At 35.3% G+C, this 27,294-nt stretch overlaps 1 protein-coding gene across 9 annotated transcripts in view; it reads left to right on the top strand.

Moving 5' to 3' along the window:
• Positions 1–27,294, top strand: part of NIPBL (NIPBL cohesin loading factor) — a 156,197-nt gene that overhangs the window by 68,144 nt on the left and 60,759 nt on the right. For 7 of the 9 annotated variants that reach the window (XM_057414299.1, XM_057414301.1, XM_057414300.1 and 4 more), the window contains exons 6-9: positions 1,012–1,163; positions 2,155–2,315; positions 5,341–5,434; positions 14,857–15,489. In XM_057414299.1, coding sequence (XP_057270282.1) covers positions 1,012–1,163; positions 2,155–2,315; positions 5,341–5,434; positions 14,857–15,489 — 1,040 coding nt within the window. Of the gene's footprint in view, positions 1–1,011; positions 1,164–2,154; positions 2,316–5,340; positions 5,435–14,856; positions 15,490–24,976; positions 25,516–27,294 lie in introns of those variants that run through there. The other 2 variants (XM_057414302.1, XM_057414303.1) reach the window with 2 other exon arrangements.

Consider the following 27,294-nt stretch of genomic DNA (forward strand, 5'->3'; position numbering starts at 1 on the left):
TTAATCCTTGTATTCTGAGGATTAGTCATGATTCTCCTCTCTCACTCCCTTCCATAATTCTGACAAACTTTTTTTCCTGCTTAACAAGTCCCTTCGCATCTCCTGCCATCCCTCCCCATCTTTTTTACCTGTGGCAGAGGCTGAGGCTGGTGGCAAGAGGTTAATAGAGAAGAGGCTAATGCGTTCCAGTATGTATGCGTTAATAGAGAAGAGGCTAATGCGTTCCAGTACCAGTGTGGCAGGAGGGTGGAAAAGAAAGCTTGTAAAAGCATGGAGTACTTGTTAACATGTTAACACTTATACTAAAGGCCACTCAGAAGAGGGTAGGCATAGTAGATTGGCAAGTCTTCCGGCAACATCCTTGTCAGCTATTCTGGTTCTTTTTTTTAAACTTCTGAGTGTTTGCAAGTAGTATGTACTATAATCCAGGCCTTTATTCATATAATAAAGTACACTGGACTAGAGGAAAGAATTCTGCATGTAGTTTTGACCCAGTTACTGGGTTATAATGTGCATTTATTATTGCCACAAGCCTATGTTATTTTTATGGCTTTCTGTCTGTAGGATCAGTGTAAGATAAAGCCAAGGAAAGAGTAAATTGTATTCAGTGGACTTTGTGTCAGGTCCTACCTAACTGCCTGCCACATTCCTGTATCTTTGAAATCTTCCAAGAGAAATCATATTTAGAGCAGATGGTTCCTTGTTAATCCTACTTGACCTAGTGGTTAATTAAAACTTAGCTGTCACTTTCATTAGAACTTCTAGGACCAACTTATGGAAACTGCAGATCCTTTCTTTAAGTGGAGGCCTTATGAATGCTTTTTGCTCTGGTCTTCACTGTTATTAATGTAGTACCTAGGCTGTGATGCCTAATTAATAACTGTACTTAGGAAGGTATTGATAGCCTAAATACTGCTTTTGGGGGGAGATTATTGATTATGTTGAAATTTATATCAATAATTTTGTCTAAATTTGCTTTTCCAACTTCTAAAAATTTCCTTTTATTTTTAGTCGGTTTGTGCCACCACAGACAAGCTCTGGTAACAGATTTTTGGCACAACAGAACAGCCCAGTGCCTAGTCCATATGCTCCTCAAAGCCCTGCAGGATACATGCCGTATTCACACCCTCCAAGTTATACACCACATCCGCAGATGCAACAAGGTAAGTCTGTGATGTTTGTTTTATTCTTCTAGCTCATGTCAGCTTTACCTTCATGTGCACGTTTTACAGCTTTTTGATTTCTTTGAAAGAGTCACATGCTTAATGGAAATCTTTGAGTTGGCAGGTATGTTTAAGCTTTGCTTACCTGATTCTACAGAGTGCCAGTATACACTTTATTAAAAAAAAAGTATATTGTAGGTATACCCACATGCAAACTGCCCATTTTGCATAGTTGGCATGTATACATAGCAATCAACAAATCAAAACAAACCAAAAACTTCTGCTTGTTAGCTATGGCCATTTTTCTGTACTAGCTAAAACCTTGGATTTGCCAAGATATCGTAAGTTTCGCTGCCAGCTTATTTAGCCTTACCAAATCTTTGTAGTGTTGACCAAATTAAGTTGGCTAGAAATATGCTCAAAGTATGCAGTAACTGGTAAAGATAACCTTCGGGATGAATGGATGTCTTTGTACTTCCCTTTTCTAAAACAATCTTGCAAAACACAAACACTTAAAGTATCTAGGGCATTTTTCTGTTGGTAAGTAGAATTCTCACTGGATTCTTTTAAATGATTTGTTCTTGAAGTTTAGCATTGTGCTTAGGATAGATACAGATGGTTCTTTGTATAATGTTGTATGCCTCATGAATACCTTGATAATGACTAAAGGCAGTGAAAATCAGTTATATGGAGGAAAGCAAAGTTTTCTATAACCAGTAAGACTATGATACTGACTGTAATTAAAATAAATGTGGATAGTAACATGGATAATCTGTACATGGAATTTAGGTTTTAAATTCTCTTGAAAATTAAAATCTTAGATACCGAATTTTATTTAAGTTTTTTGTGGCAAAAGATTCTTGTTCAGATTCAAGAGCTTACATGTACAACACATAAATATCCACTATTATGGTGTTTTCTCAAAAACTTTTTAAGAGTTGATGAGTGTGTGAATATATTAATATAGTTACTTATACTTTCTGTATTTCAGCTTCAGTATCCAGTCCCATTGTGACAGCTGGGATGAGGAATCTCCATGAAAATAAAGTTTCAAGTCAATTGTCTGGAAATTCAGCTAATCATCATGCTGATAATTCTAGACATGGCTCAAATGAAGACTACCTACAGATGGTGCACAGATTAAGTAGTGATGTATGTTAACTAAATCAGTTTATTATGATAAATATTTATTATGATAAAGGAAGTATGTGTTTAGCTGCCTCAGAAGTCAGATCCTTTATTATGTTGTTAATCAGTAAAGTAAAAAAATCACACAAAGTAAAAATCACACAAAGTAAAGCCACTGAAAATATATTTTGATTTCTGATGACACTCAACCGTGTGACTTGACTGTGTGAGATTTAATTTTTGCTAGATCTCTCTTTCCTTTGGAACTGTTTGTAGCATTCATTCTGAAGAAATAAAGAAAAGTAAGAAATCTTCACATAAACTCATGTGAGCTTATTTTAAAGAAATGGTAGAGTGTCTCTACAGTTACTGTAGCAATGTGTTGGTGAAAACAATACTAGCTTGTAAATAGTTGCATAGTTAACTTGTCTCTCCGAAGATCCCTGCAACTGTCCATTAGACTTGATGTATTTGAATAACCTATTGGGTAATAGAGTAGTGTTGTCTGAGGCAAGAATTCTATGGACATCTCTTCTTACTGATCTTTTACATGCTTTTATGGCCTGGTTTCTTTGTAAGATGTGTTCCTTTAGTGACTTTTATTTCACAAGGGAAAAATTCTTTCTGAAGTCTTGAATCTGATGGGAAAAATCCCACAACTTTCTCCCACATTTTTTCGAACTACTGATTAATTTTCTCCCTAATGAGCATCTCACCATGTGGGTGAAGCTTGTTGGGATTCTTCAAGTTTGACGCAAAATCTTGTTAATGGCACTTGAGCTTCAGTTTTGTTTTCTCATCAAAACCTGGTGACAAGCAGGCCTTTTTTTTTTTTTTTTTTTTTTTTTGGGTGAGTGTGATTGTGTCTGTGTTTTATTGAGCTTACAAAAAAATGTGGGCGACTGTTGTCTTCCTGAACTATCTTGTGGAAGCAAAAAAGTGTTGTATTCAACAAGTGTACTAGTAGCTCCAGACTCTCCAAATCCATTGCAAGGTTTAATACAGTAGAACTCCAAGAGAGTTACTAGTCTTATCAGTCTTATGTTTTTATATGTCTTCATTGTTCTTTGCATTAAATATACATGTATCATCCAACTGTATTAAACTATCAAGATAATCTTGGGTTTGGTAAGACAGGATTTTTGAAAAATTTCATATTAATTAAGAATTACTTCAGAATAACTTCATAATTCTAAAGATGGAGTATTTAAAAATATTCATCATTAATTTTATGGTGCAAGCAATGCAACCACATCCTAGTTCATGAAAGCTTACAAAGGTAACTCATTCAAAATGGGCAGACTATGAAAACATAGAGCATACCCTCACTGGTCGCTTTAATTCAAAAAACACTAAGTGGAAAATGTCTAATAGAATTGTGTTCTAAGTGTCCGTGGATGACGCAACTGTCGAAATCTGGTTTCTTAAGGATTTGTGTTCTTTGACTTGTAAGCACTTTCAGTCCATGAATATCAAGCTCTTTCCTTTTCTGTAAGCAGTGTCATCTACACCTTCACAAGGTGTAACGTTAATACTGTCTAGTCTACAGCTGTGCATGTGTGGAAATTGGCTGTTTGGCCCTTGTCACAGGGAGTGTGAGGGGTGCTCTCCCCCTGAAATGCCAATTTAGCTTTCTAATTTACTACTGGCTGCTGATTTTTTCCCATGCAAACATGTGTCAACGTAATTACAATTGAGGCTTCTAACATTCTATCAGTTGGGTTGAGACTGGTGGAAAGGATAAAAAGTATTTATTAGATAATTCAGGAGAAAAAAAAAAATAAATGCAAGAACTGCATGTATTGAGCTACCTCAACAGGAACCATGTTAGAATATTAGCTACTGAAATAACCAATTTAATTAGGATAAAGGTTAAATAACCTTAGAATTTCTCTGACGACTTCCTTTGTCAATGGAAGTAAAGAATGACTTTACTCTTTAAAGGAACTGACTTTTTGCAGTTTATTTACAGTTATAGAACTTGTATCTTCATAGATGCATGTTTGTTAGTTTGTTATTTCCTTCAAAAATTCCTATAGCTGTTGTATTAAAAAAAAAAAACAACAAACTGCTAAAAATGGGAAATACTGTTCTGAAGAAATTTTAAATCTAGTAAAGGCATTGTGTGAACAAGTATATTCCTGACCAGCAGAGGGCTCCGTGAAAGCAGTAAAAACCCCAGGTAGAACATTAAGTGGTAGTCTGAGTAGTGGGTTTCGTGTTTAATTTTAAGGTAATGTTTGGGTAAGAAGGACACATTTATGTTATTAAAGATAGAGTACAGACATCATGACATTGTCATTACTATTATATTATAAAGAAGTATGTCAGAAATTATGAATTGCATTCAAGCAGTTCTGTGTAGAACTAAGAAGACAGCAGAACTTGTTTGCTATGTTGGGGAGGTGCTTTATACTGCCATTGAGGTTTTTTGTATCTAACTGTTGAGACAGGAAATAATAAGCTAAAGTCACTCCAGTTATGTTTTACGTGAGACTATCTCAGCTGCTGCAATGAGAATGCTAGAGATTCTGTTCAGTCCTGATGATACAAAGTCTTAATTTGCTTAATTGTTAAAGATCACATTCGAAATTAAGCTTTAAGGGTAGCTTAAGTGAAAAAAAAATTATGAGTTTGTTTTGATAATCTTCATTTTATGCTCAATTTCTTTCAGTTGACATTGTATAGAGGTCATGCATCTGCCACTTTTCAGCTCTTCACTATGAGTGCTTGCAACAGAAAATTTCTAAATGGAATCTTAATGTGTACCAAAAGTGCTTATCTAGCTAGAAGACATGTACATAGATTTATTGTTATGTTCATGTTCTGGTTATAGATTATTCTTAGGGCTGATTGTTCTTTGGAATGTTGCTTATATAATCTAATAGCAGTCTAAATTACAAATATGTTTATGTAAGTAAGTATTTTTCTAATATTTCTTATATGCTTTCTAGTCAAATCTGTTTTATCAGTGTATGTGCTAATTTCAGTCTTTTTTCTTACCAAGTGTTCATATTTCTAATGTTAGTTTTTATCATTTTCTCTTTAGGATGGCGATCCTTCAATAAGGAATGCTGCATCTTTTTCCTTGAGATCACCACAGTCAGTGTGCTCTCCAGCTGGAAGTGATGGAACCCTTAAAGGTAGTCTAGCAGTCATATATATCAGTGTATTTTTTTCCCAATTTTAAAGAACAGAATGTTTAGAAAGGTATTTAGTTGTTCATCCTGACTTTTGTATTCAGGTAGTACTAGAGGGTATGTTATGTTTCGATACAAAATTATTTTGAGCCCTGATCCAGAAGAAATTTCTAAAAGTCAAAATATTGATTAATCATCTTTCAAATCAAGGCTCAAATTCATGGAGGACAGAAGGATTTTAAATCCTTTCCAGTATGAGGATTAAGTTCTTTAGAAGAATGGTTTCAGTTGCTGTGCATAGGAAATGGTTTAAAGGCAGCATTACGAGTATTGAACGCTTAACCAGCTCAAAAGTGTTTTAACATGCAACTCTTATTTGCAATCATGAAATCTTAAGGACATGAAATTGAATGTAGTGCAGTGAACTCAATACATATATCATAAATGAAGGCTGAAAAAATCAGCTGTGGGGAAGGAATAGGGTGAACTGTCAGTCTGGTGAGGGAACAGAGGAAAAATCTGTTCAAAATAATTTTTTATGCTAAAATCTGGAATGCATACTGCAGTTTTTAGTATTATCCATAGGAAGCAATGACTGAGGTTCATGAGACTTGGTAAGGTAGGGATTTGGGTGTATTCTTTCTAATTTTCCTTTTCAGTGTTTATGTATAATAAAGATGTATATATTATAAAATATAAATTGTTATGTATATATTTATATAACAAAGATGCAACAGTGCTTTCTTCCTCTTTAGCCGTAAACAAAATTAAGTCTTTCCAGATGGTCAGGTTAGGTGGGGATAAGAACAGGAGACGGGAGATTCCAGAGGAGGTGAAGTTACTGGCCTTGTGCAGCCTGGGTAAGAGATGCCTTTGGCAAGGGTGGACCTTAGAGCAGCCTTTCTGTGGTTATGATGAGATTATCAGGAAGACGTGGGTCAGGCTTTTCAGTGTTGTAAAGGAAGGATAAAATACTGCGGACTTAAATTGAAAAGGGAGGTTCTAACTAGGTCTAAGGAAAAGCCTTTTCACTATGAGGACAGTCAAGTGTTGGAAGACGTTGTCCAGAGAATCTGCATTTCCTATCCTTAGAGGTTTTCAAGTTCAGGCTGAGTAAAGCTCTGCATAATGTGGCCTTGCTCACCCTGCTTTGAGCATGAGGATGGAATAAAGACCTCCTGAGATTCCTTCTTAACTGAATTATCCTATGATCCTATGACTGCTGAGTGATCTCTGTAGTTCATCTTCTGTAGGCGTATACTGTGTTAAACAGTGATAGAAGAAATGTGGCTCAAGTGGCAAGTGGAAGTACTTGTATAAGCATGCCAGAATCATCAGTATTTCATGAAGTTGTGTGCTAAAGGACTTGCAAGACTTGTGTAAATGGTGAAGACTAAATGTGGTTGTTTTTCTGTCTTTGTCACGCTGATCAGTTCAACAGCGTTGTGAATCTAAGCTACTTACACTCAGATACGTGATTACTGCTCAGACAGAAGAATATTTGAGTTATTTTTTGGTTAAAGTTGCTGCTGTTTCACTTGGCTGTGTCAGAACCCAGTTTTGAAGGGTAAGTTTTCAGATTATTTCTGAAAACAATCTGATTTTACAGTCTAGATTATAATGTTTCAGCATTAGTGGGGCTGAAAAAGTACAAGAGGAGCTTTTTGATTTATTGACCTGTGTGTTAGCTTTAGTTTTCCTATTAATAAAGCACACATTTTGCCTTCTTAAGGAGATTAATGAACCTTGATTGAGAGAACTTGATGCTGCAAGGATCTTGCCAGACATTTACTTTCTCTAATCTTGCATTCTAGAAATGTATGGGAGAGGTGTAGATAATTAAAGTAATATTTGAAATGTGGGATCCCTGACCGTTTTTGGCCTATTATTTGGAGTGAAAGTTGTGCTGATACATTTTCCAGTGATGTAAAAAAGTTGTGTTTGGTGGTTTGTTTTTTTTTTTTTAATTGGTATTTTCATTAGCCTTGGAAGTTTGGTTGAAAGGTTGCACACTTTGATAAAGAAAATTAGCAAAATAATTCATTATTTGTTTGGGAGGACAAAAAGAATGGCACTAAACATCATCAGTACAAAGAGAGATCTCAGGGAGGATGTTACATCTAAGCTTCCTTATATAACGTAGAAACTTGAGGTGATTACCAAAGGTATAGGTACAGACTGTACTTTTGATGGGAAAGTAGCAAGGACTTCTTGAGACTTGGAGAATGTGATTGCAGAGTCTTGAATTACTTTAAGACTGACCGTGGCTGGCTGTTTGGCAGAATCTGAACGAGGAAGAAGTTTGCAACTCAGGCAGATATTTGAGAGATGGAAGAAGTTGTATGATTTTGTTTATTCACTTACTGAGTGGAATAAAATTTCTCTGTTACAGGAATCTTTGCTATACTTCTATTTTAGTAAAGGTACCAGAGCAGCTGAAGTTTTATCTTGAAGTTCTAGGCTGGTATTTGTCCTTTGGCTCTGCTTTCATACTATCGTATGTTACCACATCTACCTTCTTAAAAAAAATCATTTTTATTCACCTATGAAGAATTAACATGGACTGTTTTCCTTTTGTTGATCTCATGAAATGTTCTGTGGATTCTGTTACCCAAGATCAGTCACACATCAAAATCCTTTAGCCGTTTTTTCTAGTTTCCTGCAGCTTTGGTACCTCAGAAAAGATTTGTTTAAGACAGCATCTAAAGATCTGTATAAAGGAAAGCTTTCCACAATGATTTTAGTCCATCGCATTCCAAAGAGAAGTGTTCATATAATTTACAGTCCTGTTTCCATACAGTTTCCTAAACTCCTCAGAAAATATCTTAAGTTAGGACTGGCAATAACCCTTCCGAAAGTATATGGTTTTGCAGTCTTCTCTAGAAATAAGTTGTACTCCCTCCAGAAATTCTTAATGTGTATTTGATTATTTTCCGAAAATTTTGGAATGATTGCTTTTATTTTCATAGGGATTTATAGGACTTCTTCAGAGAGTTTTCTTCACACTTTGCATCTCAGTGCATTGTGGGTGGCAAGAAGAATTAGGAATCTTCTCAGATCAGTGTACAGACTTCAGTGCTCTCAAAAGTACTTGTTAAGCGAAAGTGTCATCTCATCCTCTCTCCTTCAAAAGAAAGGTGGAAGAAATTTACTCAAAAGATTCTTTCTGACAGGGCGAGAATAAACATTCATTCTTGTTTCTTTTTTCAAGTCTTAATTTTCTTGCAAGCATCCTTCTGAATACATCAGTCCTAAGCTAGAACAGCCAAAGCTGAGTTTTTTCATGAGGCATTTGAAGCTCTGGAGAAAGTGGTGGGACTCCTTCCTGAAAACTATTGACAGAGTAAGTGGAAAATGAATGCAGTCTGTGCCTAAAAACCTTCCAGTGTATGTTCTTTCTTTATCTCATATGCTGTCCCTTTAAGTTTGAATTTTAAATTAAGCTATCCTCTCTGAAAATGGATGTCAGCATTATTTATCAAAATAAGCAATGATTTCTTTATATCTGGTACAAAACTTGGGTAAGATTTCTAGAGGAAGATTCAGTGATTTTAGAAAATAGAACAGGAAAGGACTGGGGTGCTTCCCATCATCTTACCCTGTCTGATGTTGAATGAGCTGTACCAGTATCACTCCCAATAACCTCCATCTTTTTTTTGTTGTTATTAAAATGTCAATTACAAAAATGTTGTTGTTAAAATGTCAGTTGTTACAATGGAATTTCCTTATTCTTGCCATGCAACCCATTTGAATTCTTAGTGCTAGAAAGCTTTTCTCCTAATGCTTAGCCTGAATAATTTTTGTTGCAGTTAGCTGTGACACTTCTTGACTTCTTTGCAGTGGGCAAGGAAGAACCATTCATGTCCTTTTTTTTTTCTTTTGTAGCAGTTATTTACATATCAAAGAACATTATCATATCTTGCACTAATCTAATCTTCTCCAGGCAGAGCAGCATGGTCTCTTTCTATCATCTTTACATAAGCCACCATTTCTGAGCTTCTACTTGTCTTTTGATTTTTTTGCCTGAATTTTAAGTGGTGTGCGTTTATCTTGAGTTGTACTGTCGTAAGTTGTAACTATAACTATTTGAAGACTTAGAAGGATGAGTAGTCAGGAAACTACTGTAGACAAGTTTGTATGATACTTCCGTTGTATACGAGGACTTCATATTCATTTTGCAGGTTGTTTTAAACATATTGGTATCTTTCTGTAGAGCTTATCTATCTTCCTCTCACGATGTTACAATTGTTCTTTTTCAGGTGAATAAAAATTTTTCTGTGCTTCTCACTGAATGTCTTTTGTTTCAAAAAGTTATTCTAATTAGTCAAGAAAATTGTAATTTTTGATTCTGTTTTTGAAAGCCCTGGTAGACTCAACACCAAAAGCTGTTATGATCTTTAGATTAATAAAAAAGTCTGTTACATGATAAGTTATAAATAACAAATAATTTAAACTGCAGTTCTTAAGATAGTACTCTGGAAATCTGCATTTGTTCACTTACATTCCATCCATTTTTACCAAGAACAACTGATAGTTGATGAACACGTTTTCTATTGGGTGTACTGCAATCTTACCGTATTTATGTCTAGATCATACTTCCTCAGCTGTTACTGAAATTGTTACGAGAAACTACATAGAAAGACATGCTAAAGGCTAAATACGGCCCTCAGTTCTCTTTAATCCACAAGATTGTTTTATGGAATAATATTATTTTGACTTGATGATACTTACTCTTAACAAATTCACGTTGGAATACTACCTCTTTATTATTACCTCAATCCTAGTACCTAGTCCTAGAATGTATTCTTCCAGTTTGTACTTAAATCATACAGACTATGTAGAACACTGGGCAGTTGTTAAACATCCTTTTGAAGGGATAGTTTTTCTCTTCTTCAGTCTGCTGAAGACACATATTCTCCAGATGATTATTACCAATTCTGAGATTGGTTTAGCCAGAGTTCCAGGATGAATTTGTCTGATCCCATTTTTATGAAAGCATTTTATTTATGTGAAAGTGGTAAATAGGATCACATTAAATTGAAAAAAAAAAAAATAATCTGAGACACTTCCATTTACACATTGTAACTCCATTCTCTTAAAATCTTTTGGCAGTAGTGTGTTCCTCAGATTCTGTTGTCATCATCAGGTTCTTAGCTTTCTGACAGATAAACATCAGTATGAATGCAGAATGGATGCTCTGATTCTTTTCTTTCTCCAGCTTCTGCCTTCAGGAGCTTATTTACAATGTAATTACTCAGATGTGAAGTCTAATAATCCACAAGTAGCACATACGAATTCTTAAAGCCTCTCTTTCCGGAGACTTTTCCAGTAAAAAGTCTGAAATGCTGTGTCCAGGTTTGTACAACAATTTGGTACCCACTTAAACAATGCTCCTAGAGTCTTGAGGATCACTTTGCTATGGATTTAAAAAGGTGTAGCACTTGAATGTTCCTGAAGTTTCTCTCCAGTGTGCTATGAACTAAGTATTAGACATTAGTCTTCATTTGTTCACTAGCAGGTTTTTGCCAGCTTTCATGCATAGATAATGATGCTTCCGGATAAAGAGGATGTAGGATGGGTGAAAGACTTTCTGTCAACATCTGGAAACCTTTATCTGCAGGGGAATCAAAGAAATATGAAGATATGGTTTTGAGCAACCCTTTGGAAGTTTGAGTAATTTTGGAAGTTATTGTGCAAGTGGAAATCTAGTAATTCATTAAAATTCTGTAAAATATGTGAATCCTAAGTTCTTGGTAACCTTAATAGTTGGTTTTTAACCATGTGGATCACAACAAAGAAAGTGGTCAGTGTTGTGACTTTGATGCTTTGAAAAGCAAGCAGCCTTTACTCTGAATAGGCTTATAGATCGTCAGAGAAAGTATCATGAATGCTTAAGTGAGATGCAACTACTGTGGTGTGATTTGGAAGTGTGTAGACAGAAAACGTAAGATGGAGATGTCAGTGATGTCTTCAGTCTCCTGCAAAGCAGCTTATTTGTTTGCTACTGAAGTTACTGATGTGCAATGAGTGAGTGAAGCTCTGTAAGCAAACAGGAACTGGTTTTGAAACTTTTATGTTTTTAAGAAGGCTAAGTCACTGCCAACGCAATGCGTTTCGTAGTTGCTTGCATTATAAAGGATTTGATAAGAAATCAGAGACACAGAAAAAAATTGTTTTAAAAGTTGCTACAGTTGATAAAACTACTTCTATACTTAGTACCATCTACCACTAGAAATCAGTAGGAAAACTAATTAATACATTGATCCAGTTCCAGGATTATTATGGGTGGTCAGGATGACTGAAAGACTGTGGAGGTACTGTTGATGGGTGTATTTGTTCTCTGTAGAGGTCTAAGTTGCTACTGATCTTACCTGCTTCTCAGCTACATTTGGTATTATCTGGTTGACCGTCAATATTTGCTATTTGGTAATAATACACTGACTTTCCCAAATCAGCGGAGAATTTTTTTTATCTCACATGTTTTACGTATTCCTGCCATATAAAGAGTGATTGCATGAAGTTCTTTACTGATGCTATGGAAGATGAACTACAGAAGGTCAGATTTTTCCCTCCTGAATTACCGGACAGCCCTAGATTTAGACTTAAAAGCTGCTGAAATTCCATTCATTCCCAAAGATCGTTTCTGAAGATCATCATATTAACTTCTACACTGACAGCATGTGGTAGAACAAAACTTACCAACCTTGGAATCTCAACTGGTTCAGCAAACAGATCATAACTGTGTGTCTGTGTATTCTTTCTACACAAACATTTCTTGTGTTATTAAGAAGTCTTGTAAGAGCTTTGTTTTCAGACATACAATGGCTCAAGCCTCCTCCCATAGGAAGACTGACTCCCATATTGCAGACTGACTTCAACTGTAATAGACAAAATTCTGTCTGTAGAATGGGTGATGTTTTGTGTGATGTCTAAGCATCTTAACAGAATGTGGTAGATATTCAATGTGTGATACCTGTTTAAAACTGCTAATATCTGAAGTGGTGTGAAACTGTTCCAGAGCACTTCATCTTTTTCAATTCCTTTTCACTTCAGTATGTAAGTATTGTAGCTTCTAAGTTGCTCCTAGTTGCCAGAGGCTTAACCATCATTAGACATCTCATAAATATGTGAAGTTACTACCAGAACATGTGCACTTACAGTGCAGCTTACAGGCCTTACTGTCAACTTTTCAGGAATTTCCTTCAGGAGAAAGATTACTTTGAGATGTTGTCCTGGGTTCAGCAGTAGCAGTCATTTTTCTCCTTCTTGGTGGCTGGTGTTTAAACCACGACAGATGTCTATTCGTAGTGCTGCCTTAGAGAGGGAAAACTTTTTGCTTTTGTTTCTTCATTTACTGGATTCTATGTCTGTTCAATGGAATGCACTGAAATCCTTCTGACCTCCTCAAGTCTACCCAAAGATAATACTGTGTCTGCAAGTAATGTTTTTCAGCGTGTCAAATGCCAAATTAAAGCCAAATCAGAACAATCTTGTCGTGTTTACTTAAAAATTTTGGACAAGGGAGAATCAAATCTCTGTCCTCTATTTGAAGTGTTACTGTGAAAACCAGTAAATGTTCAATTGTTGCAACTTCAGAAATATTCATGTAAGAGATAATTCAAGAGTAAGATGTCAGTAAGATCTCTTTGAAAAGTTTTGAGCTGCCTGTAGTATTTGTAGAAGTGAAAATGCAGCTTGTCCTGAGTGGTAGTCATTACCATAAAATAAATAAATAAATCAGTAGCTAATGATTTCTGCTACATATTACGCTAAGACAATCTTTTAAATTACCAAAAAAGACAGTACTAGGGGGAGCATCAAAAAAAATAGAAATTTTTCTTGAAAAACAAGTGAGAGATTTTCAGGGTATAGTTGGGAATTCAGTACTGGTGGTTGAGTGTCATATCTAATTTGAGGAGGGGAAGCAGAATAGTGGAAAGTTCTTGAGAATTGGGATTAGTCAAAATAGGACTTCCCAACATTGTGCATGTTATTGCCAGAATATAAAGGTGTTGCCAATGGTCAAGAAGGGGTAAGATAAACCCATTTCATAACCTGTTCTCTATATACATAAGTATTCTCACAGAATGTACTAGGGAGAGGAAATAAGTGTAGCAGTGTGTGCAAAGAAGTCATCAGTAAAGGCACACCTTTCATTTGAATTTAAATTTTGCTAGAGGTATCCATCTTATTTTCTTGTACAGGTCAGTACATTACTTAATGATTCCTGATATTTCTTAAAATATCTAGTAGAAATTTAAGCTGCAGAATAAAGCTGCTTTCTTGTTTAGTAGTGTTTCTTGAATGAAGCACATGGTGACCTGTATTACAGTTAGTTTTTTATTATTGTTAGAAATACTGACCTATAATGATTTGTATAATACTGAATGATTAATAATAATCTCAGTCACTGCTTTCTGAAGACCAGCATTCCCAATGGATTAATAAATCTGATAAATGTTTGCTTTAACAAGAGGAGGCTGGCCCTATTGGTCCAGCCAAAAGGCTTCCCCTCCATTCAGTATTCCTTTTTAAGCCAAAAATTACAGGTAAAAATTATGATTAGGACAGGTTGAAAAGCTGCTCTGTTTTTCAGAGTTTTTTTCTGGGCTAACACTTATGTGGAGCTAGTTTAATTTGAGGAACAAGATATTTACATATGATTAATTGAACAATGCTTTTAATTAAAAATGTCCTCTTTTAAAAACTTCTCTAGATACACTTAAAGTCTGGAATAAGTGCATGTAGAAGGAAAACTTCATACATTAAAAGAAAAGAGTGGGGAGGAGAGATAAGACAGAGAAAATATCTTAAGACAATTAGTGTTATCTAAATAGTTACAAGGGGGGGAGGTTGGAATGACTTTACCTAAAATAAAAATTAAAAAGTTGAAAATGAACTGTCAGAATCAAAGTTAAGGAGGTTGTGTATGTTTTGGTTTGTTTTTGTTTTGTTTTGTTCTTCTTGAAAAAAAAAAAGAATTAAAATGTGTGGCTGAAATAGCTAATGCCTATGCACTGATCATTAAGTCTTCATCACTGGACCTTATTATGAATCTTTTTGATCTTTCCTTTTTCTGTAGTCAACTTGCTTTCATTGACCATTTTCTAATACTTAATATTCTGAACCTGCAGGTACTATTTTTATTTGTTCTTTTTTGGTGGTGGGTGTTTTCATTCCATCTTCTCTGAAATGATCCCTTGCCTACCTGCAGTGGACTGCTAAAGTTCCTAGGAAATACACTGCAACTATCTAGGTTACGTCTTGATCAAGGAATGATGTGCTTCCTACCAATCCTATTTAGACCTTTGTGAACACAGATATATGTAGATATACACATTAAAATTATGTAGGTTATATTTAGTGTGTTTTTATATAAACATGAAACAACATAACTGTTCAGTTTTTCTGAATTATTATTCTAGGATCAAGACAACCTTTAATCCAACAGTCTCAGCCTCCACCTTATTCATCACCTAGAGATGTTCCCCCAGACATATTGTTAGATTCTCCAGAAAGAAAGCAAAAGAAACAAAAGAAAATGAAGTTAGGCAAGGATGAAAAAGACCAGACTGAAAAAGCTGCAATGTATGATATCATTAGTTCTCCTTCCAAGGACTCCACTAAGCTTACATTAAGACTCTCTCGTGTAAGATCTTCGGATATGGACCAGCAGGATGATATGCTTTCTGGTTTGGAAAACAGCAGTGTGTCAGAGGGTGATATTCCTTTTAATGTGCAGTACCCAGGACAGACTTCTAAAACACCCGTTACTCCACAGGATGTTAACCGCCCACTAAACGCTGCTCAGTGTTTGCCGCAGCATGAACAGACAGCTTTCCTACAGGCACATCAAGTGCCTGTTTTACAACAGAACACTTCAGTTGCTGCAAAACAACCTCAAACACCTGTGGTACAGACACAGCAACAGGTTTCGCAACAAGGAACTATAACGTCATATGATGAAGTAGAGTTGGATGCATTGGCTGAAATTGAGCGGATAGAACGCGAATCAGCTATTGAAAGGGAGCGATTTTCAAAAGAAGTGCAAGATAAAGGTAAAAGGATTGTATGTGTGTATACACTATATATTATATAAATATATATATATGCATATAAACTCCATATATATATATATATTTAAAAAAACTTCTTGTCATTGTCACATAGTTCAATTCTGTTTACTCAGCGTAGGTTCTTCTGTGACGTTCATCTCCATTCCCCTCCAACAATGATCTGTAACCTCTCATATATGCATATTTTTAATATCTAGTGTTTTTTATTTGGGGTCCTAATGTATGGAAAAAAGAAGATCTTCTTTTTAAGTTACTCTTATTTTGAATCATGAGACTGAATGATGTACAGTTGATGTTGTTTATAGTTTATAAAATCCCAGCAGTATCATAAGTCAAAATTTGTAGTAAATTTTGGTAGCTGAATTTTTAATTAACTACCCATGTTGCCTTATTTATGAAAATACACACTTGAGCCTAATGTGAAGGTAGTATTAGATTAAAATTACATCTATTATTTTAAAAGAAGTGTAATGATTTGGTAAGATACACTACTGTCTTGTCTCCAATGTTTTTTCAGCTGGATATTCATTATTATGTAGGCATTACAAGCTTTAGAGAACTACCATGTATCTATGTAGTCTGTAGCACAGAACCAGATACGCCTCTGAAATGTTTTCTCTTAACTTCAGTAGCTGTACTGGTTGTCTTAACTGATTTCATTGAATGTATCCTCTTTGGATTGTTTTGTTTTGTTTTCTCTGTTGTTAATTGGTTTGAAGGTCTCAGAGTTCAGAAATCCCAAAATCAGATGCGAAGTCCACATGAAAATCTTAAAGACAACATGTATTTTTTTAATTACATAGTAATAGGTTAACGTAAGTCTTTTTCACAAACTTCCTCTGCACTGTGTTTAACTTCTGAGAAAAAAATCTTGTATAGTAAAATTCTAATTTATTAGACACTCCCAAGAAAAATCTTGCAGAGTGGAAAGTGATGCAGATTCTGATTTTGTAAGTTTTGTAAGGTGAAGATCATCAATTTTGGACATTCCTGTGTGGATGCAACTGAATTTAGATACAGCTTGTATAACTGGCACAGAGCGCACAAATTTTCTCCCTAGTCCAATTGGGTTTGGTTTTTTTTTTCTGTTTTAAAGATGCTGAGGCAGTGGGAGAGGAGGAGAGAGAGAATTGTGTGTCTGTTTGAAAATGTGTTTTTTGCAGTTACTAAAAGGTTTAAGTTCTCAGATACTTCTTGTTTAGTGACTAAGTCTTTTTAGGAAATATTGTATGTGAATATACAGAAGAAAATGTGTGCTCACCTTAAGCGTGTTCACCTTTAATTTTAATTTAGTGAAATGGGGAATTTGCCTCTTTGCTTAAATCTCGTCTACTGATTTATTGATCGAGAGCTTGTGGTTTGTCTCCTCGTACTATAAAAGCTACTTTTTATCTGCACACTTTAGGTAGAATCTCATCACATTTTAGCTGAGAAGCATCTGGAAAAATGCACTTAAAGCAAGACTAAAACACACTTTCTCTTTTGTCCTGGCTTTCAGGAAATGCTGAGCATTAGTTGTAAAGTTTGTTTACCATAATTACGTAGCCATGGGCTGACTCTGATTTGTTTCTTTGGGGGAAAGGATTGATTTTTATAGAAAGTGATCTCTCCCCGTCACCACTTCTCAGTAACCACCTTCCCAAAATGATTTCAACCGTATGCTTCCCTTCTAACTGCATCTTCTGGCAGGTCTCTGTTTCTGAGTTCCTGCAATTGGTATTGATCAGGTGCAGGATTTGCTACCTTATATTAAGACCAATGTTCACAATTTATTCACTGGTGGTAGGTTGCTAGACAGCAGCTCCTTTCACTTTGGCTGCTGAGATTTCAGCCATGAATGAATAGTGTTGAGTAGAATGATTTTTAGCAGTCTTGTGACAGATCTCCTGAAAAGCTGTTACCTTGGAAAAATAGGGGGTTTATTTTTTAATAATGCTTTTGCGTTGTTTGTAAGTTTGTACTATGTTTACAAGTTGACACACGCTGGGGTTGTTCTAGTTATAGTTGTTCAGTTCGGTGTGACTGCAGGAGGAAGCTTCCTCTATTGTTCCTGTGGGAATATGTCTGTTAGAAATCTATCTAATAACTCCTAAATGTGTCATTCATTTTTGTGAAGCTGCTTATGGTGTTTATGCAAAAGCCTGGCATTTGTGCATTTTAGTACATACACTCTAACTTCAGGTCACATTATGTGAAGAAAATAGTGTGACTGTATCAAGTACTCAGTCTAATTAGAACGGGAATGTATAATGCTAGCTGATGTTTTACAATAGCCAGCTTCCCTCTAGAGAACTTACTCTAGCGCATGCTGAAATCTGCATGAAAGAATTATTTGCTGCTTTTGTAGTCTAGGCATGGGAATGCATATTACAGTAACACTACACTTTCTGTGTAAGCACACTTTTTTGTCTTGCATAACTTATTTTGAGTAGAATTGTACTCACAAGTTTTGATAGGTTACTGGTCTCTTCTGTCATTTTTATTTTTTTTTTTACACATGAAATATTTGTAGTGCTATGCTTCCTCAGAGGTTTTCAGCTACCTTCTTTCTAACTGTAAGGCTTTGGTTGAATATTCCATGTTCTTTCAGAGGCTTGGAACGTGTAGTGTGGTGGAACTGTTTCTTCCAGGGGAGAGGCAGAGATTTCTTGGGGGAGGTACACTTGCCTAAGGCAGTGCCAAGGTCTTTTTTATTAATGCTGAGGTCCTTTTACAATGTTTGGTACACGTGGGAAGTGGAGATTGGAGCCCTTTGGTAATTAAAGTACTTTCTGTAATAAGTCATTAATTCTAACAAAGCTATTAAAATATTTCGATTCCACCAAACAAAGTCTCTCAAAGTGGGAAGCAGTCTCTGTTTCAGAGGCGGAACTAAAACAGAGTTTTTCACAAGTGCCTTCTTCTTTGAAAAGCAGCATCTCTTCCTGGAACCTGATCATCATGCTTTTGCTTTTTGAAAGAGGGATTCTTAATGCAAAAATCACTAATGCAAAATCTGGCAGATTTGATCTAATGTGTATCAGATATGCATAAGGAGTGATTTTATAATACAGACTTTTGTCTAGTATCTGAGTACTTTTCAGAGCTCTGTTTTTATAATTCTATCGTTTTGATCCATTTGGGTCTTGGATTAAGTGGATTACATGGTCTTTTCATCATGATAGAGACGTGCAAAGTTCAAAAAAGTTAGTTTCACCCTTGTGCTCTGTGTGAAAGGATAAGAGTCCATCTGTTCTTCCTACTTTTTCCATTAAGGAAGTCTCTCTATATTGATTAACTTTGCAAGTAATTTGTCTGTATTTGTTAATGAAAGGAATAGTTGGAAATTATGAAGATTAAGGCACTTGGCACCAGAAGTTACATTCTAATGCATCTGTCTAATACCCGCAGAACAAGTAAATAAATCCATGGAAGATGACATACTCAGGTCTTCAGTTCCTATTGCTTCCCTCACAGTGGCATTTATATCCTCATCTGATACAAGTTGTTAATCAATACTAGATATCTTCTCTTTGGAAAGGATGTGTATAATTACAAATAGATCCAGCTCAGATCAAGACTCAGATTATTTTAGTTGGAAAAAAACGTGATTTGGAAGGGCTGATACAGAAAGGGATTAGCTTTTTCCACAACAATCATAACAAATGAACCATCCTTGGCTCAGGTGCATTGTGATGCTTTTCTGATGTCATATCTTTAGAAACGCAGTGAAGTTTCTTACACACTTTCTTCTCTTCTAATCATCATCAGTAGTCCTATTTCCTGTACTACTTGGTGCTGTTGAATACTTTTGAAAAAAGTGGAGGTCCGTATTCTGAACCTGGTTTGTTCACTTAGCTGGAGCTGTGCTGTGTTCGCATTCTGAAGTTGACTACTCCAAGGAAGTTTAGGAAATCCTGTTGTGTTTTAGAAAATCATGTCGTAGGAATTTCTGTTCTTCTCGGAAATCGTCTTTTTCTTGGCTGGGTTTGGGTAGGATATTGAGTGAGAAATTTTATGAGTAACCTCATTTTTTCTCATTAACTTGTGCTTTTCCACTGTTCACTGTTCGAATAACCCCAGTGGGTTATTTCTGTCTATAGCCAAGTAGTTTAAAGCTAATCAGTCACTTTGGGTATAAACCTTTCCTAGAAAATTACATCAAGTTCTTTTTCTTCAAAATTTAGAACTGCTACTGAACTAAGTTTCAGGTTCTGTACCTCAAGACCTTTCATGCTTTATTAAAAACTCCAAATACTGTGAATCAAAAATATTGCAGGTATTAAAGTGAACTCTGAGGAAGGGAAACAGGAAGGTAACCTTAAAAAAAAAAACAAACCCAAAACCAAAAAACAGAAACCCATCTTTTTTCAAAGACTCTTTTTTAAATTTCTGTAGGATTTTATTTTATTCAGATTTGCTAAATTTTAATTTGAACTCTTCCATACATAGCACTGTGTGTTCACCGTTAGATTAAGGCTACTTCAAAGACACTTTTATATAATGCAGCTGTCTGAACGGATTATGGAGTTTTACTTCTACTTGTAAAAGGCACAATTCTCTGAAGTTTGTGAGAAAAGTAGTGAAATCATTGTTCACTAACAGTTTCATTGGGAGGCTAAAATATTTTTTTTTAACTTAAAAGCATTAGAAGCATTTGTAATGAGACAGACCTACTCATATCTGTGTTATTTTCCCTATATATTTTACCTCTAAGCATCCATTTTACCCATTTCTTTGGAATCTTACTGTGGATTCTTTGAATTAAGAAGAAGTGGATATGTAATAACTTTATTTCCAATAATTGGATCAGTTAGGGGGCATTTGGATGCCTGCTGTGGGCCCTTCATTTTTAGTTCGTTCCAAGCCCATAGCAGCAGAGACACACAACCCAAGAGTGTGAATCTGCCGGAGAAAAACTTTCAAAACTACAGTTATAGGTAAGTAACCTTTTTCTCTTACATTTTAAGTTCTTATCCAGCCCCTTTCTTCCCATTACCCATCACCCCCGAAAGTTTCCCAAAGAGGAAACTAATAGAACACTATTAAGAGTGAACAGTTTGTTTACATATTATTTTATGAAGCCAATTAATGAAATGACAGAATGTTTAATTATAACCAGTGTATTAGCATTCGTTTCCAAAAATAGTTTATAGGGGTTTTATTTCCTTAAAAATAGAGCTATAAGTGTTGTCATTTATATAGTAATCTTGCAGAAGATTAAGGTGACTAATACCAGAAGATGAAATGAGACAGTGTAAAATACAAATGATTGTGTGACTGTTGTAGGGCAGTGTGAGAATTAGGTTTCATATATTTTGTGTATTTCATTAGGTCTGCATTTTGTAGTGTGACATGATGGGTGAAGCTGACACCTCATATAGCTTTCCCAAGAAAAAGCAGTTTTGCAACTGCCAGTCCCTGTATGTGAGAGATTATTGTGTATGTGTTCAGACATGTTTCAAGAAAAGTAAGGGGAAGAAATTCCTCTAGAGAAATTGCAATGCAGTATTGCAGTGTTTCCATCTATCTAGGAAAAATTACATTCTTTTATTTTTTATAAAGAATGAAATACTAATTGAGTGAAAAGCACATTTAAAAAACAAAAGTAGAGTTATATTTTTTTTTAATGGCATTTACTTCAGTTTAGTGCTCTTGTGTAACATGCAAATTCCCTCATTTATCTCAGGTTGGGATTTACATAGGGTAGTGCAGAAACCTGTTCTTGTAAGCAGGTGTAAAAAATAACTAAATGTTAGCATTTTGGTAAGAAGTCTTTTTTTTATTTTAGTGTAATCTAAGATTAGAAAATTTGATATAACTTGCCTGTAGCATATGCCTTCATTTGTACTTGTTAGATAGATGGGAGTATTTCTGTTACCCAGTAATGAATTTTGTTCTGGGACAGTCACTTCTCTATAATGGATTTAAATCTTGGTAATAGAAATGGCATGTATAATTAATAAACCTTATCAAGAGTTTAGGACCAGCATTTCTATATAGGCACCAAGTTCACTCTAACATCAACCTAAGAAGATGTAGAAATTTTTTTTTATTTCATGCAGTATAAATGTTACTGGATCTAGTTAATTGAAGATATTTTTGAGTGCAGAGTATGATGTCGGAGTAAAATCCACACCTGGAAGAAATATTTCAAAGTCATTGCTAATTTCTGAAGTTTGCTATCTGTACAAATGAATTAAAAACTAATTGGATATGTTAATTTGTGATACATAAAATAGGTATTTTTCATTAAGTTTGCTGTTAGTGTGTTCCTTTTTTCTTGTGAAATTAGGTGCTGCATTAGGTATTTCAAAGTAATTGCGCTTCAGGTTTTGCTAAGATATTTTAACAATTGAGTTTACAAAACTATAATTCTTCACAAAGCAGCCACATGGATAAAACCATTTGTGTCAGAAAAATTTATCTCATAAATAAATTAAAATCCTATTATTTATAAAAGCAGTATTAAGTTCAAGAAGGTTAAGGTACAGTTTCCTGTCTCTAAACAAGTGTAGATACTTGGTTATACATGTCTTCAGTTCAATTCTTGTTATTTCCTTTTAAATATCTTTTGTATTAGTATAGTTAACAGGAAATGTATTACTAGGCATCCTTAAGTAGAAAAAATCGTAACATCTTATTTCATTCTCCAGTTATGCTGATTACATGATTGTTATATTTAAGAAAACAAGCAGAACTTTACCAGAATGAAGATTCTGAAGTCTGCTACACTCTAAGGCATGTCAGGGACTTCTGTAGTCTTTTTCCATTTTGTCCTGACTGGTTTTGGACATTCCTCCTGGTGGGCTTTCCTTTTTGCAGTGTACAAAAATTTGATAAGGTCTTTTGAACAGATTGGTAAAATCAGCAGCTCTTTGTGTTCACATTCTCAGAAATCCTTCCTCTGAACTGAAGCAGCTGGAAGCTACTGTCTCTTCTTCAGAGACTTTGGAATTATGTTCTGTCTATAAAGCTTCCTATACTAGATTCACACGTTCACATTCTTGGTTTCTTCTGTATGGGAGCAACCAGTGAGAATAAGATTTTTGACGTGTATTTGCTGAGTCTCTCCTTCAAGGGGAGCAGGGTGTACTCTAGGAGTCTCTTCTGCTGATGTGAAGAGTTCTCATTGGTTCTTCAGTTCCTCGTTGGTATATGGCTTTGCAGGGAGGTCATGTGAGAGCAAACTCTCATGGTCAGTAATGTTCAGTTGTCATGAAGGATTAGGTAAGAATGGATATTTGCCCTCACTCCATTCATAGGTCACCCATCAGTACCATTGGAGTAATTTTAAACCTTCCTTGTACGCAGAATGTTTCAGTTTCTGTGGTCTACAGAACACTGTTGGTTGTGGGGGCAGGGCACTGGGACAGCTTCGAAGAGATCTGTGAAAAATATCTAAGAAAAGAAAACAGTCAGTAAATACAAAGTTGATGTATAGATGCCTAGTTGTATGTTTACCTGTTGAAAATTCCTAATCTTGGCTGTTAGCTTAAATAAGCTAGTCATTGGCTTCTGGCTGACTTGTCATTGATGTTAAAAAAATGGTAGGTTTGAAAATGGTAATTAACTGCTTAGGACTGGTATATTTGGTTTAAATTTATTAACTGCTGATTTAAATACTTTAAGTGGTAATTTGAATAGTGGAGGCATTGCAGTAATCTCTGAAGACTGTTAGAGCTTTAAAATATAAAACTTTTTATTTTTGTGCTGGAGTGATCAAAAATGGTTCAGCCAGAATTCATCATCTTTGTAGCTCTGAAGAGGAGTACATTCACATTTAACCATCCTGGATATAAATTGAATCCCTTACAAGGTGTAAACGGGAAAGTGATAAGTGATCTGTTGTGTCTTCAAGATTATTCAGAAATCTCTGTATTTAGAGCCTGCCAAGCAGTAGAGCAAAGTGTTACCATTCTGCTACAATGAAGCTTAGCAACCATGCATGTGGTTATTATTTAGATTTGTTGCATTTTCACATATAGTTACAAAAGGCCCATTTCAGTGTACTAGGACAAGCAGTTCTAGAAGTTTTTAAGCTACCATCCTATTATACTCATTTGTCTGGGATTTAGGCAGTCAGGCTTTCAAGAAAGCAGTAACATCGAAGACTTTGGCACTAATGGTGTTCTGGCTGCTGCTCTGGAAAGATTTCAGATTAAATGGAAGAGCAGAGATACTTTTTTAGTACAGCTCCCCTCATCCAGCTGCTAGCCCTGTAACACTTTGTCTGCTTCCAAGCATACCCATTTTCAGGATGAATATTCTTCAAACCATTATTGACTCGTGGCTTCAGCAGAAGTATATTTGAAAGTATTTGTGGTTATTCCAGTGCAGTGTTTTTTTTTTCACAAAAGTTCCACAGTAGTTGATTAATTTCTAAATATGAAAGTACTCATCATTTTGATACACAGATAATTCCAAAGATGAAGGCCATCCAGGTCTCCAGGAATACTGTTCAGAAGAGAACATGTGAGGGTAACTGCTTGGAAATCCAGCTAATCTTTTTTTTCCGTTTCAGACTTGTGGTTCCTGTAATGTATTTTTTCTTGCACCACAGTGACCCATTTAACTTACAGAACATCTCTACTATTTTTTAGAATAAGGTAGCTTCTGATCTTGCTTTGATTACCAAGCTATTGTCTCGTATTGAGCATGTTGCAATAGAAAGAGAACATCTGTGCAGCTTTGCCAAGCCAAAAGGATGTATATATACATAAAGAGAATAACTAGGGTCAGACTTGCTCTAAACCATCGTAATTTTTTTTTTTGAGAATTGAACAAAATGTGGATATATTTTGGATGTATCTACATTCTGTTGGAAGAGGGGGAGGAGTGGATAATATTACTAAGATAAAAGAAGCTGAAAACAGCAAACTTGGATACTTCATCTCTAACATAGAAAGTTTAAAACATATTCCTTTTATTATGAAGACTATTACAAAGAGTGAAGAAAAAAGATGCTGATCACATTCTATTAGTCTCAAGAGTTTGCAAGCCTGTGTGTCCAGAACTGTGGCAAGCTTTGAATCTACATCTTCAGGATTTGAAAGAAAAACGTTAGCCTGGTATTTTGGCAAAGTCCTAAATCCTGATAATAAAAAGAAATCCTACTGTATATGGAATGAAGTGGATGAAGCTTGGATACTGAGGGATACAGAGTATATTTGAATGGATATTGTTAGAGTTCCTATGTTCATATGTTCATCAAAAACCTAAACGGTCTTGGGACTAAAGACAACAAAGTAGATGCATGCAAACTTGCATATATATGACTGTAAAAGAAAAGATATGAAGACCTCCGTTTTCTGATGGTAATTACTCTGTATACACCTCTGACTCTTTGATTATTCTCATATAGTTCAAAGTGGGTTCACGATTTCATAAAGCCCTTGAAATCCAATGGTGTATGTCAGCTTTCAGATTTCTGCAGCTACCATGGCAACTTAAAAGTTTTTTGTGGATTTTTTTTTTTATTATGCTCTGTGAAGATGGCTGTACTATGTACTTGTCATATCTTTTATGCCCCAGTTCAACCTGATATTTTCATATACTTGGGCCAGCTTTTTTGTCCTAGATCCTGAAATCTCATAGAAGCAAAACGCTAATGATGAAATCTAGTTCTGAGGATCGACGTGAAGATACACTGGAAATATGAAGAAATCTGGAGTAATCTGTAACTGTTTGCAATCATCTTGCCATTTAGGAAGAGAAAACTTTGAAGGTGTTCTTAGATAAGATGTTAACACATTGTTATCATAATATACTAAAACATCAGTATTCATTTGTCAAGAGAAATGAGGAAGGCGCATCAGAAGAGCTCTGTGTTTAGAGGGAATACTTTTGCCAAGTTCTGATTTGATCATCTACTTACATGTGTTCAACTAACAATTTAATGTTTTGGATGATGAAGAGCATCAGCATTTTGAGCCTGGTCAGTTACAGAAGTTCAAGCGAGAAAATTGATCCTACTTGAATTGTTTTGGTTGTTTAATCTTGGAGCCTTCAGCATGAGGGTTCTGAAAGGTGAGTTTTGCTTGATCCAGCTACAGTTGTTTAAGACATCACAGCTTCTGGCCATCTGCCTTGTTCCTGTAGCAGCGGTAGCAGAGGGAAAAATTCACTTGGCTCTTATTTGACTCGTTCAGCGTGGTATGTTTATGTAAACGATCTTCACTAATGCCTTAAGGTGATACATTGGACAATGACATACACTTGTGGAAATACGAATGTGTGTTCCCTTCTGCTACAGGTGATAACCTCATTTAAAGGAATGGGGCAGATAACTGATAACAGTAATGTCTTAAAGGCTACTGTTAGATCCATCATCAGAGCTTTACAGGACTTTTTAAGTGTGGCTGACATTTCTAGGTTAAAATGAAAAAGCTGAATGATTTTTGCTAAGAACACAACTTTCTCAATTTGTTTTTCAAAATTTAAAGAGTTGTAATTCAGAAATAAGGTAGTGATGTGTGTGGATGTGTGTCTATCAATGTATATGTTTTCTTTAACCGAAAAAAAAATCCAATTTGAAACCAATGAATCTGAAAACTTCCACTTCATTACCATTCCTAAGATTTGTCATGAAGCTCAATGAGGCCAAAGCCCTCTTCGTCACAAGGAGAAAAAGGTTTTTCATCACTGCATGAAGGTTTAAAAAAAAAATATTCATTTTAATCAGTAGTGTAAGGAAATTAATCTGTGTAAGTTCTCATATCAATCCAATAGTTTTGTAGTATAGAAAAGGAAAAAATCTCCATGCTGTAAAGCTGCACCTTTGATTTGGCAAATTTATTTTGCTTCACATCTCTACCATAAAGTTGGCAGGTGTTCTTACAGGTTTTTGTTGAATTTTGCAAATTTCCTTATTTGCAGTTGACCTGTGTCAGCATGGAGTTCATTGTATCTGTCTTTACTGTCTTCCACCCTCAAACACTATATATAATTCTGGAGTTTTAGGAAATTAAAGATGTACAAATAGACTTGGGAATTAAAATGATGGGGGAAAAGGCATGTGCCTATCACTGGCATTGACCATATAAGTATTTGATATTGTTCTTTAATGTTAATATTGGAGATGATCTTTCAAAGTTTTGATTCTTCTAAATGAAAATCTTCTACAAATGTAGAATAAGTTGAAAAACATACTTTACAATTTTGGTTTAGAATTTGAGAGAGTGGTGTTTTTTCCCTTGGCGTTTATTTCCTATTCCTTGATTGCATCCTCCTTACCTCATTCTCCTTCTCCAAAATAAGAGCTGGCTCATTGCATCTGGTGATAAAGCACCACAAATCTAGGCGTGAAATAAGTTATTTTTTGTATATTTGTGGTCTAGGCATTTTGACGATACATCTGCACAACAGTATTTCCAACCCAAGTTTCATGATTTCTTAGACTTGAAGTCATATTCCCTGATTACAGAGAAAGTCATTGGGTTTTTTTTTGACAAGTTACACAATGATAGTTCAGAAATGAGAATGTAAGGCTTAGTGCAAGTAGAGCTTTTGGTTTTCATGGCAGAAATGAACTTTACTTTAGAATACCATGTTGGTTATAGAAATAGGTTGTAGTTTAAATGAAAATAACATATCTTTTGGATACTTCCGTGTGCTGCTCATTTCTACGAATTCTGCCAAATTACAGGGCGTGTGATTGGCTCACTTTATTTTCTGTATTCTACTGTTAATGATTTTTTAGTACAAACTGAAAGGCTTATTGCAGAGTCAAGCCTAACTACGTAAAGTTGCCACTGAACTTTTTATTTCACCCATGAAAAGAATTATGGTTGCAAAGAGAAAATATTG

The sequence above is a fragment of the Pezoporus wallicus genome, unplaced genomic scaffold, assembly GCF_028554395.1.
Source record: "Pezoporus wallicus isolate ANWC-B61680 ecotype Strahan unplaced genomic scaffold, APGP_CSIRO_Pwel_v1 scaffold_8004, whole genome shotgun sequence".
Taxonomy (NCBI): Eukaryota; Metazoa; Chordata; class Aves; order Psittaciformes; family Psittacidae; genus Pezoporus; species Pezoporus wallicus.